General features: G+C 31.2%; 1 protein-coding gene across 1 annotated transcript; it reads left to right on the top strand.

The window, feature by feature from the left end:
* Positions 1–316: 316 nt before the first annotated feature.
* On the top strand, positions 317–13,031 carry LOC134699801 (transient receptor potential cation channel subfamily M member 1-like). The gene is made up of 9 exons (XM_063561215.1): positions 317–529; positions 1,095–1,268; positions 3,339–3,479; positions 4,522–4,767; positions 5,444–5,618; positions 7,664–7,820; positions 9,264–9,451; positions 11,342–11,459; positions 12,014–13,031. The coding sequence occupies exons 1-9, from the start codon at positions 332–334 to the stop codon at positions 12,234–12,236; spliced, it is 1,620 nt and encodes a 539-aa protein (XP_063417285.1). The 5' UTR covers positions 317–331; the 3' UTR covers positions 12,237–13,031.
* Positions 13,032–13,598: the final 567 nt, after the last annotated feature.

Here is a 13,598-nt window from a genome sequence, read left to right as displayed (position 1 = left end):
TAATCAATGCAATTTCTATTTTACAATTGTCATGATATAATAGAGTGTTTGTAACTGCAATGACAAGTATATACTGCTATAGCATACATTGTTTATTTAAACAGTTAAATTTTTAATTAACGTTGTGATGATTGCATTTACCTTTGTCATACACGATATTGTCATTGCAATCATGATATGTCCATTAGCCTTAGTAAACATCAATGGAGTGACTTCATGAATTTTATAACAAACGAAAGCAAGGTGCTGTATTATTACAATTGTTTTTAACGTTCTTTTAAATTTCTTAATGACCATTCACAGACATTATGAAGACCTTGCGTATAGTGTGATGACTGAACTATATCGCATCGATAGAAAGGAGGCTCGTGATATGTTGGTGACAAAAGTGAAAAGATACAACTCTACAACAATTTTGGAAATAAGTGAAAAGTTTACACTGATGAAGTTTATGGGACATGCTGCATGTCAAACAAAGCTGAATAAGATTTGGAAAGGTCATATTTCCACAAATACTTCAAATATTAAGGTAAAAGTATAGGAAAACAGCAGTATAAACATGCATCAATTTATAATGACTCATCACCCAGACATTTTCATAATGAGACCCTAATTATGGTTTCGTTAGCACATTTTCAAGTATATTTTTTTTAATTTCACCATAACTTATCAATCAATTAATTAGGCATAGTTCTATCATTGTGTAAACACAGATATATAAGGGCAACGGTAGTATATCGCTATTCAAAAGTCATAAATCTATTGAGAGAAACCAAATCCCGGTAAATACTGCTGTCATACCTTTATGTCATACCTTTGTTGTAGATGATTTCAGTTGTTAATTACATCTCAAAAACCAGTTAGTAATATCGATAAACGAGAATGAGAAACATTAAAGTCAGACGGGATACATGTACAAAATCGTAATTTAACGTGGTATAATGGAGATTTATCATTCTGTATTAAATTTGGCCAACGTATAATTTATGTCTTTTCTTCAATTGAATATCGTGAATGTCAATTTGTGTGTTCTTGTAAAATTAATGTTGTTTTGTATGTCATGTCTACAAAGTTTATGTGTTTTATATTCATAGGCAATCATTGCTGCTTTTATTCCAATTTTTATAATGAAAGTAGTCAAGACAGATAACAAAGTTGGACCACAGAAACCAAATGGAACAACGTCGGAGGTTGACACAAAATGGCCCGACTGGAGAAATATATATTACTTTTACAATTCACCTATGATCAAGTTTCTTTTCCATGTTGTACGTTTACTTATTCACTTCCTATTTTCATATGATTGTGATTTATTTTAATCTTATATATTAAGAACACATATATTTCATTTGTATTTTAAAAGCTACATTACAAGTATGAAATAATGTTAACTTGATAATATATCTATGAGAAATCAAACCGCGGAAAGAATATCTTACAAATTGCGTTAATAAGAGCCATGGCCATCTATGTCATCCATATACACAGGATTAATTTCATCGGACAAGTAATGTAATAATGTAATGATTTCGAAATTTAAATCTGTTTGCGATTATCAATTCTCGCTATCGTGCAACTGATTTTGATATTCCATAATGGTAAAATATACCCGATAACATAGTTTCTCTATTATATATCAGCAATGTGAAAATAGTATAAGAAGAAAAACCTTGAACCAACACTCATTTCACAGTTATATACAAAATTAACATAACAAATTCAAATCAATGGTATTACAAAATATCCTAAGAGCAAGCACTTGTAGCATGTACATGGTTCTAAAGGTTTCGTAGAACAAACTGTTCATGCGATGTATATGGTATAACACTTTTTTTTATTTTGCAGTGCCAGCGTGGCACATTTTATTAGTATGATACATAACTAAGTTGTCTGTTCTTTCTGACAAAGTCACCGGCTCACCAATAATCAGAGTTGTGATAACGAACTTCAATTGTTGTGATGACATAAGTTTGCCTAAATATGAATTTGAAAATAACCGTGTCATAGTGATAAAGATATCAAAATAAAAAAAAAAGTTTGGTGAGGTTTCTAAAAACCGAGTAAAATTACATGTGCATATATCAAATGCTGTTGAACGGATACGCCAGTATTTGATTTCTATATTGAATTCATTTGTAGTGATACTAAAACACTAGAGCTGTGATATAATTGTCATTGATACAATGACCATTAAAACCACGTACGAGCACAAGGCAAAGAGTAGAACAATAGCATGCGTCTGTACGTTCCTAACAACGTGTAAACACCAAAACAGCCAATTATGCTATAAAGGACTCCTTAATGACAAATTAGAACACAGATGAATATAGAACATTATCGGTCTGATTAATTGCACAACATAAACCAAACACGCGTATGGCAAACAACTGTCAGTGTATTATAAGCTTCTAGTGTGCAGATGCCTATATATTGTGGCGAGTTTAACAATGATTATGAAGGCTGAACCTTTCTATAACATCATGAATATTGAAAAGTGATGTAACAAAAGAAACTTCACTTAGTGCTAGACAAATTGTGTATACCATTCATACTTGTTAACATATTAATTTAACACAAATAAATTCCTACCTAACATAATCTCAATTAGCAAAACATACAAAAGATTTGTGTCTTACTTCATTAAAAGGTAACATTTGTAATCAGAAAAAATAGGTTTTCGATGGAATAACATCTTTCATTTTAAAAAAAACCATTGAATTCATTGCCCTTTTGTTGAATGCATGCAACAACAAATTAGAGAAGTATGTTGTGTTATAATCTAAAAGAATAGGATCAACTAACGCTGTCTCTATGTCGTGTGTATGTGTTCTTAATGTCTTATGAATTATCTGGCCATATTCATATTGGAACTCATTGTGCTTATTTGTTTGCCACACTAAACATCAGCACACAATCAATTGTTAGATGTTTGAATTATCAACAACTTTAACTAACTATATATTGTATACATCTGAAGTCACACACCTGGATATCCTGAACAGTATATGCCATTGGCTAAAGTAATTTTAAGGGGTTTATATTAGACATGTATCATATGAAGCCGATATAATTTCCTTGTCAGTAACAGTCGAAATGTATAAAATCAAATACATTACACAATTGGAAGCACCAATCTTAAAACTAAAATGACTGAATTGCATGGTAAAATTCTTCCTAGATGTTTTGTAACAAGAGTGTCTGATAAATGCAGTTATAAAAATATATAAGATGTCTGAAGAATTCGGTAATTAAAAAAAAGCAACCGTTCTAACATTCTCAAAATTATCCAGTCAGATTAAATATGGTATTTACAATTACAATGTTTGTATTTGTTATAGTTGACGTATATGGCTATGCTAGTGATTTTCTGCATGTTTATATTGACGGATCTACACCCAATGTCAGAAAAATACCCATCAGTATATGAATATATTGTGTATGCAATGGCAGGGTCATTAATGATAGAAGAAACCAGACAGGTAAAAACAGTTTGATCATGTTTATGTATTGTTAATAGCGGATAAGGCTTGTGTTTGCGTATAGGGGTTCTCGGTGGCAAATGTTCTCGACTCTAATCTTAATTGACTATGATTGTCAGTGTTCCTACCGAAAGAAAACCTATGTTTTCCCGTTTTTAATGAATGTTGTGCTGGTTATTTATTGCTCTGTTTATTGTTGAAAGGAGTGATTGTGTGGTGTTTTTTTCCGTTTTAGTTTTGCCATGTTTTCCTTATCTTTCTCTCGAGTGGTATCTTCTCTATGGCTTTTTTTTAGCACAGGAATATATGCCCTGTCTACGGAAAGTCGCTACATTATAGCCAATTGTGATAAACGTCTAACACGTAGGAAATTTAACTAGCTACAAATGTAGGTTTAACCTACAATTTTCTTCGAAATATACTTGTACCAAGTGATGACAATTGCATTCCATGCTTGTTTATACAGTATAAGGTTTTAAATTTGCAGGTTATATTGACTTCCTTTAATTTGAATTTACTTTGGATTTCGGTAACTTTGGCATTTATAACACGATTGCTTAAAACCAACACAACATTAAGATGTAACACAAGTCATCATTTTAGAAGTTATTGCAAATATGGTCAGGTGAACATATTTGGATCTGAACCCTCTTTTTCTATTCGTTACTGATCATGAAGCGTTATGGAGAAACATGTTCACACACAAAAAGCAATAAAACAGCATGGGAAAAGCATTGAACATCATAAACGATATAATACGTTTGAAAAAAAAAACAAGAGCGTAATAACAATTGTTTGCAGTGGATTATTCTAAAAACTGATTGGCAAACAAAAAATGAAAAGATAAACTATTGTTTAAACTTTTAAGAGAATTTCTAATCGAAATGACTGTTTAAGGTAAAAATTGTTTGACTAATTTAAAGACATATATACATTCCTACGTTTTAACCTTCATATTCTTTTTTTCTTTTAATTGTGGTATTCACTTGCTGTTTAATTGGCGTATATTTTAACAGTAAAATACAATAAATTTATTTTTCAGGCTTTTGTTATCAAGCAAGTGTCGTGGAATTTAATGACCTGGTTCAGTTTTTGGACCCTATTTGAAATTCTGATGTACAGTATGTTTATAACTTCTGTATTTCTAAGATTGACCTTGTCAGTTGGGAAGTTTTACCATACTCGAATGACATATGCAATAACATTAGGACTTTTCATTGTAAACGGGATGCAGTTTTTTCTTGCTTCAAGACATATTGGTCCGAAAGTCATCATGATTGGAAGAATGGTAAGTTCAGATGACATATCTTATCCTACAAATACTTCGAAATTGGGGTATACAAGCAAATAATATGCCAAAAGTATCATAATTACAAATATTTGGTTATGAACATCGCTGAATACTATTCCCTTAATTTGTTGGAAACACTATACAATTTAAATCAATGTTTTGATCGTATACATAAAATAAATTGAACGCATAACTTTTAATAAAAGGCCGTGAAACATCATATATGAATCATAGACGTGTTTGAAGATGCACGTATAGCTTGTTTGTTGTACAAACAGCTGATGAACAAACAACACGCCTCTTTTTGGGGAGATATTTGAAATTCATAGATATTTTATTTAATTTTTCCTTCTGCGTTTCATATATGATCTCCATGACCTCCGTGGTTCATCTTATAGAGACAAAATGTGGTATTTTTTATCAATGTAAATGCAATTGGATATCAGTCAAATTTATTTTTCATTTAGTAATAAGGAGGTGTAGTACATATATTTTGTGTTAGCTCCTAGAGGTTCCATGCATATACATGTTTTCAATATTTAAGGTTGTTGAACTCTGAATGTCTGCTGCTTTGACTATATTGGTAGTTAGTTGTTCCACATTCATAATTGGCATCATTTTGTTTATCATGTTTGATTGATACATATTTGTACAACTCTTTATTTAATTTTAGATGTATGACATCATCTTTTTTATATTGATATTTGCTGTATTTGTATTTGGCTTTGGTGTAATTTATCAAGCAACGATGTACCCAAATTCTACGCTAGGATTTCAACTGTTCAAAGAAATCATATACATGCCATATTGGCAGTTGTATGGTGAATTGTTTTTAGCCGAATTTGAAGGTAATTTAGTCAGTATGATTACTTCAGGTAAACGTTAGCTCACTATGCTTTTCATTTTTAAAATTACAAATTGAATAGATGAGCAAATATTAACTCCTTCATGCTTTGTTGAGTTTACATTGAATAAAAACAAAGCATGAAGAGTTTATATAGGTTGACTGAATATTTTTTATTACATTGCTTATCGATCACAGTTTTTCTTCACGTACACAATCTGTTATAGTTACAAAATACAAATGCACTGCAGCAATAAAAGGTAAGGCCCTAGCTGTCTCTTTTATAGATCAAGTAGTTGTCGAGTCTGTCATAAACCATTAACAAAAACTAAACTAATGTTTTGATCAGCTAAGCTGTATCAAACATGTCAAACTAGTCAATAGAACTGAAACTGATTGAGAGTAGCGCATTTGATTTTATATTCACTCAAACAATATACTCAAAGCATTAACCCATAGCATATTAAAATGTTCGCCTAATAACATTAATGGTACCAATTTTATTGCACCACATTGGCGTTTTGATAAATAATTTAACTTAACTGGTGCTCGAGGCCAAAATGTTTGCAATTCAACAGTCTTATCTATATGCTGAAGAGCTAATTCAACCTGCAAAGACTTCTTCGACTGGTTACTCGAGCTGGTAATACACTCTATTTTATAAAACACCCATGCAACCAAGCATCATATATTGCCCAATAAGACCAAAATAGATAATAACAAGTGTTTTAAAAAACGCAAGACATAATAAAGCATGTCTATAGGTCTTTTTATTTCTTCTGATCGTTGATGTAATACAGTAATATAAGTATTGTTTCAATAGTTTTTTTATTAATTGTTCTATTGTGTTGTATTCCGCATGGTTAATTTGGTATCCATTTAACCCGCATTAGTATCAAGACCGTTCATCTACAACAGGTGATCTGGCCAATATCTAGAAGTTTTTCTTCATTATGGTATATTCTAGTACTTTACATTGAAAGCAATAATCGTACGCAAAGCGACAGCTGGCTGAACTAAGAGTCCACCAATTTTAAATCATTTTTTTTTCAGAAAAAAAAGGTATCACAGAAATTACACCAATATGCAGTTAGCTTCGGAATACCTTCCATCAAACACGAAGTCTACAAAAATCTTTGAAACACCATACCAAAATAATTATTACAAATGATCAAGTCAAATCATAAATTATGTGCTTTTACTTATGAGGTTCTACACCAGAATCACAACTTAACCGTCATGTATACCAATATGATACATACACCGCGACATTCAAAGAACAAACGCATATTTAAAACTAGTGAACGTAGTACATGTAGTATTAGGCGTAGTGCTAAGGTCACATTCCAGTTAATCACTCTATAAAAAAGTTATGTTACGAAAAAAGCTTACTAGTTCAAATAAAATCGAAAATATTGCATGTATACTCTTTTATTATCTGATATATTACGGATTGATATTTTTGTTTCTAAACTTTTGAACAGAAAACACCAACAAATTTGGTAAAACACGTTTGTACATTTGTCTTGAAACCATGATGTTTTTCAAAAACACTATAAGCTGCTATTCCCGTTTTATTGATCAAAACATCTAATATGGTCAAAACTTCTTATTTAGTGTATTATCCAAGTTTTTTGAAGTGATAGTGCCTGACGTTAAACATCGACGTTTCAAGTCCAGCGTTGTGATGACGTACGGCTTATTTTAAAGTTATTTGCAATGCAGTTGATAATAGTATTAGTTATCGTGATGTAATCAGGGCTGTACAACATTTTACACCGTTGTTGGAAATTCATACACTCTGAGGCGCAGCCGAATTGGTGTAACAATTTACAACAACGGTGTAAAATACCGTACACCCCTGATTACTTTTGGGAGGAAATCTTTTTTTAATTTTCTCAAATTTTTTGTCCTGAAATTTATTTATTTATTATATCTCATTATTATTTTACATTTTTTTTCTTTCTTAATTTTGGCAATATTTTTTGCTGCATAAGAAATAAACCTTTTTCTTACTTTAAACTGTTGTTTTTTTGGCATTTCTTTTAGGAAAAGAACCATCTCCCTGTTCGCATGATGTTTCACTTTATTCTAAAGGGACTATCGCAAGATGCCCAGAGGTTAACCAGATCAACACCTTATTGTTGGCTATCTACATGGTGGTAACACACATAATTCTTGTCAATATTCTCATTGCAATGTTTTCGTAAGTATAATTGTTGAGACTAGTGTATGTCTTTGATAACATATCAAATTAACACTAAGTGAATCAACATTCCCTCCTTTCCAGAAATCTTTACCCATATGTATTGAACAAAAGCAGATAGTATACACCTGTACAATGGTCATTTTTTACATGTAGATAAATTAATTAAAATCAAATCCGGATGAAAACTAATACCGAGGAAAACATTTCAAGATAAAAAGGAAAACAACAAAAACACCAACATAGATGTTAACGGACTGTCTAATAAAAACTACCATATTCCTGACTTAGAACATGCATTTTGAGAATACAATTTTCAGTAGAATTTGGTTGTATTGCTAGCCAATCCATCTGCTTATATTATAATGTTAGAAATACCGCTATAATGATAACAATGCGTAACAGAAATACAGTTCAATCAACCACAAGAACATGCATCAATGAGAAATACGTGTCAATAAATTATATGATACTAAATATTAATTACAAGATGTAAAACGCAGAATAAAAACGGGCACTGCCCAAGCATTAACGACAGCACACCATGGAATCATCAACGAAATATAAATGTCTGCGAGTCACACAAATCAATTAACGTCACAAAAAGATTTGTATATCATGCAACGTTCATATAATCACAGATAAATTTTAAAAAACAAAGATTTGTGTAATATATAGACAAGATCAACAATATTAAATTTTGGATTTAGTATGTTTTCGAATAAAATACAAGCAATATGTGTGCAGAAGGTAACATAAATTTGATGTCTTTTATCTTGTTAGACGTAGTTTTAATAATCAAAGATGACCGCCATGAATGGGATGATAATTTTTTCATGGCTACCCCCTTAATACACATACAAATACTTACACGTATGTTCGTACCAAGTTTCAGGCTTTTAAACCTCATGTTTGTTACCCCGATTATGTTTGTTGTCCATGGATTTATGAGTTTTGAACAGCGCTATACTACTGTTGCCTTTATTTTTGTATCACCATTTGCATGATATGTATGGTGAGCTGCTCAACTAGTTATGCTATATAATCTAACAGTCCACATAAAAAGAAAATCATATATAAAAAAAAAACATTACATTATACAGAATCCCTAGCCGTTCTTCTACGTGTGATATGTGTTGCTTGCAAGACATTCAATCACTCCGAGAAAAAAATATATTTTACTTAAGTTATAAGTCTTTGTTACACTTGATGAGATCGTCTGTGTTTAATCACATTAATAAAGTTTTAAACAAATGTAAAAATTTCTTTTTGATATTGATCATGTTCTGTGAGTCTTTTAAGTTGCTTTTCATATTCATAAATTATTGAGCAGGTAAAATAATGTAATTTTGCAATAAAAAAATATACACAAAATCTATGTCATATACTATGTAGATTTTTATTGCATTATTATGGCTTTTATCATGTCTTTTTTATTCCTAGGAATACATTCACCAAGGTTCAAGACAACAATGAACTAGTTTGGAAATTCCACAGATATTCCCTCGTCCAGGAGTATTATGATAAATCTATGTTGATACCGCCATTAATTATTATCAGTCACATGTTTAAGATCATTATGTGTATGTATAATGCATGTAGAGGCATCACAAATGGAAGTAATATGTTCAGTACGTATACGTTTATTGAATTTGATATTTAGTTGAATTGGTATGCACTTTACTAGCGTCACTGATGAGTCTTGTGTAGACGAAACGAGCGTCTGGCGTACTAAATTATAATTTTTTGAAAAAAAAAAAATCTTATTCCAGGCATAGGTTTCATTAGCCGTATCTGGCACAACTTTTTGGAATTTTGGATCCTCAATGCTCTTCAACTTTGTAATTGTTTGGCTTTATAAATATTTTGATATGAGCGTCACTGATGAGTCTTATGTAGACGAAACGCGCGTCTGGCGTACTAAATTATAATCCTGGTACCTTTGATTACTATTTACTAACTTGGGTTTGATTGTTTAAAATGAAACTTTTTGTTGGTGTTGCTAGTTAAGAAAATAAATAGAATCAAATCAGTTGTACAGTATAAATGTATACGAACATGTTTTTTAATCCGTAAACGCTTAATGTTGATGCTTCATCAACATTTGAAATTGTCTTATGAGAAACGAAAAAAACGCTTTTGCTTGGTACAAAGATATTGATAAATAATTCTTATATGATTTGTATATAACGGAAAACGATGATATGATTGGTCGAGATGACTTCCGGTAGTGGATCTTGACGTTGTTTATTTTTCGATAGACAACGTTGACAGAACTACTTTTTGTAAACAATGAAAACAAGATGGCGGTGGTCATGGTGGTAATATATAAAAAAAAAAACGTCTCGACGTTACAAATATCTATGTTTACTTCGCTTTCATCGTCAAAATATACCATATACACAAAACATTTGTTTGAAAGAAAATAAGTTATTTTTTTAGTTTAGTCTTTCAGATAGCAAATTTCATGGAGTACATGTTTTTGCGTTAACCAAATAATATATGCATGCGCCAATTCAATTCAATGCCACAAGTTTACAATTTACGTGGGATAAGGGATACGAGTATTTAAAGATTTAAAGATTTTTTAGTATTAAATAAACTCATGTGAGTGAATTGGTCGAGTTTGTACACCAATAAATTCCTTTAAAAAATGGTTTAATCATATAATGTAATGCCTGTTCACCTTAACATGACATGCAATATTTAGCTCTTAACTTTGCACTGTCCTTGTTGAGAAATAATGACTGTACTAAGTGGTTATATGTTTTTCTATATATCATATTTGTTTTTCGATTATTGTTTTATGCATTTTACATAAAGTATTTTTTTCTTAATTTTAACGTCTTCAATAATGCAGTTCGTTGACTTCTTGTATATTCGAAAGACAAAAAAAAGATAGATTAATTTAGTGATTCGATATACATGCATTAATAGATAGTCCAAATTCATTGAAACCACTCGTTATATTTTTAATGTTGAGGAAAACGGAAATATCATGTAAATAGTAGTGCACTTTGAAACCCTCATATTATTAAAATTTAAATAAATGTGAACTTTTGTGTAAAAGAGCGTTATCTGCCAAGTTCATGCTCACCGAATTCAAATTGTCATATTTGATTTATCATATACTAAACCTTATATCAAAATTTTTAAGAATCAAAAATAAACAATTAACGACGCATGTACTCGATAATATGTATCAGTATTTTGTTTTTGAATAAATCAAATAAAAAAAACACTTCTGGTGCATGCAATTTATGGAATTTGATAAAACAGGCATACAAGTAAGAATTTTGCTAGTTTCTAAAAACCAGGTTCAATCCACCATAAGGAAATTCCCGTACTAAGCCACGAGTATGACAAGTGTTGTCCATTCGTTTGACGTGTAAGAGCTTTTAATTGTGCATTTGATTAGCCATGTTAGAGACTTTCTGTTTTGAATTTTCCTTAGAGCTCAGTATTTTTGTGATTTCACTTTTGATTACAAAAGTCGCAATGACGAACATTACTTTTTTCAGAGTTGAAGAGACCTGATGCCCCCAACAAATTGGAAAAGAAAGCAGTTTACAATTATTTTAATCTGCCAGCTCGGATGAGACGGTATCATGCCAAGAACATGGAGGCCGAAAAAGACGGGTATTTTCGATTTTCCTGATTTTTTCCTGATTTTAATTTCTTTTATCTTTTATTTTATGTTCGTGATCATGATCCTTAATATCATACTGATTGTTTCTGGTATTCTTTGGATCGTATTTAAGACACAGAATTCACATAAATCTACTAATCACTCTTTAGATTTTTTAGCAGTATGCATGAAGTAAGGAAAACAATATTATCCTTTATGTATGCAGATTTCATTTTGACTTCGATAAGACCAAAAAGCAAAGGGGAAATCGTTACCTATTTTTCAGATTAATTAAAACGTTTAGTTAAGTTTTGGCTTTAACACTTGTATGCCTAAGTTCAACTACCTTATAAAACATAGGCAAAAGATTCCAAATGAATATTCAAATTGATCAGTCGGAAAACAATTGAAAATGTCATGGCAAAAAACGAAAAACGACCAAAGCAAAAACAACTGAATACAAATCACAACACATACAAAATACTTAGCAACACATCTCCCACATCAACACAAATAGGTGATCTCAGATGCTGTGTTGTTTATTACTTTTGGTTTTCTTTTTCAGGTTGGAAGCTAGCTATGAACAAGATACTGAACTTAGCTTACAAGAGCAGTTTGATTTATTATCCTCGGACATGGATTCAATGCAGGAAAATCAATTGAAAACTTTGCAGGCTATTAACCAATTGAAAGAAAAACAGCAGAAGCTATTGATAGTGGATGTTAATTCCAAAACAGAGGGTCAAATCTTTGTACCCGTGGAAATGCCTATAACACGATCAAAATGAACGTGAGGGTACTCAAATTGCACCATTTTTGACAGTATTTTAACCTACTTTTATATATGCTCCGGACAATGTTTAATTTTGAATCCATATCAAATCATTGTAAAAACTGGTCTAAACTGACCTCAAAACCATCAATGATTCCGTAATCAGGACTACCCAAATTGCATCGTCAAAAGTTGTTTTCTTTCTTCAAATATTTTAAACAATTGGATATGAGTCCATTATTATTCTTCATTTCTTTTTTAAAGAAATGGATGCTTTTAACATATTGTATCTAATAATTTTAAAACGATGATGTGTTGATGACATCGCATGGCGAAGTTTTCCGTACATTTTACTTTGTCAGTAAAAACTTCATCTGCAAATAAATACTGTGGAAGAATATATTTACTCATGTAAGACGTGCACGGTATCAAATCGTAAACATACAAATTGTTACAAATTGATACAAATTGATACAAATTGTTTTTTACTAGTTATGTGCAATTTGGGTACCCGCTGCAATTTGAGTACCGTAACGTTAGATTTTACAATCTCAATCTTTAAAACATTGTACCAACATTAAAAACTTTGATTTTTCAACCCTTTATACCACTATTCCACATACTAAACTTAAAGCTCGACTGAAAGAACTCGTCAGCTTATGTTTATTTAATCAAAAGGGCACTAGACGTTTTAAATATCTGGTTTTGGGCTGGAATTCAGCTTACTTTGTGAAAAATCATAAAGAGTCAAGGAAAAAATATACCGACGAGGATATCACTGCCATGCTGGACTTTTTAATTGACAACATATTGTTGAATTTGGAGGTTTGGTCTTCGAACAGACTATTGGAATCCCAATGGGTACCAATTGCGCTCCTCTACTTGCAGATTTGTTTTTTTAAATTCCTATAAAGCAGAATTTATCCAAGGGCTTGTACAGAAAGGAGAAAAGAAATTAGCCCAGTCTTTTAATTTTACCTTTCGGTATATTGATGATGCACTGTTTCTTAATAATAATAGATTCAGTGATCACTTACATTTAATATATCCAAGTGAACTTAAAATTAATGATACTACCGACACAGATAAATCTGCTTCATATTTAGACCCTTTTCTCGAAATGATTACTGATGGTAGGTTGAATATCAAAATTTATGACAAACGCGATGATTTATAATTTTCCTATAGTCAACTTTCCATTTCTGTATCCCAGCGGCACCAGCATATGAAGTATATGTACTAAATTGATAAGTTACTCTAGAGCTAGCCCAAGGTACGTTGATTTTGTTGAACGAGGAATACTGCTTTCTCAAAAGTTGTTAAGACAGGGCTATGAATCATTCAAATTAAGGTCATCACTCAAGACATTTTACGGTCG

Source organism: Mytilus trossulus, unplaced genomic scaffold (genome assembly GCF_036588685.1).
Source record: "Mytilus trossulus isolate FHL-02 unplaced genomic scaffold, PNRI_Mtr1.1.1.hap1 h1tg000085l___fragment_1__unscaffolded, whole genome shotgun sequence".
In the NCBI taxonomy this organism is placed as follows: Eukaryota; Metazoa; Mollusca; class Bivalvia; order Mytilida; family Mytilidae; genus Mytilus; species Mytilus trossulus.
This window is presented reverse-complemented; position numbering and strand designations above follow the sequence as displayed.

Bases quoted from the DNA above. Each gene is read 5' to 3' on its own strand.
- LOC134699801 (XM_063561215.1), top strand. From the start codon at position 332: ATGACTGAACTATATCGCATCGATAGAAAGGAGGCTCGTGATATGTTG. The intron at 530-1,094 runs GTAAAAGTATAG...TTATATTCATAG, and splicing joins CAAATACTTCAAATATTAAG to GCAATCATTGCTGCTTTTAT. The intron at 3,480-4,521 runs GTAAAAACAGTT...TTTATTTTTCAG, and splicing joins TGATAGAAGAAACCAGACAG to GCTTTTGTTATCAAGCAAGT.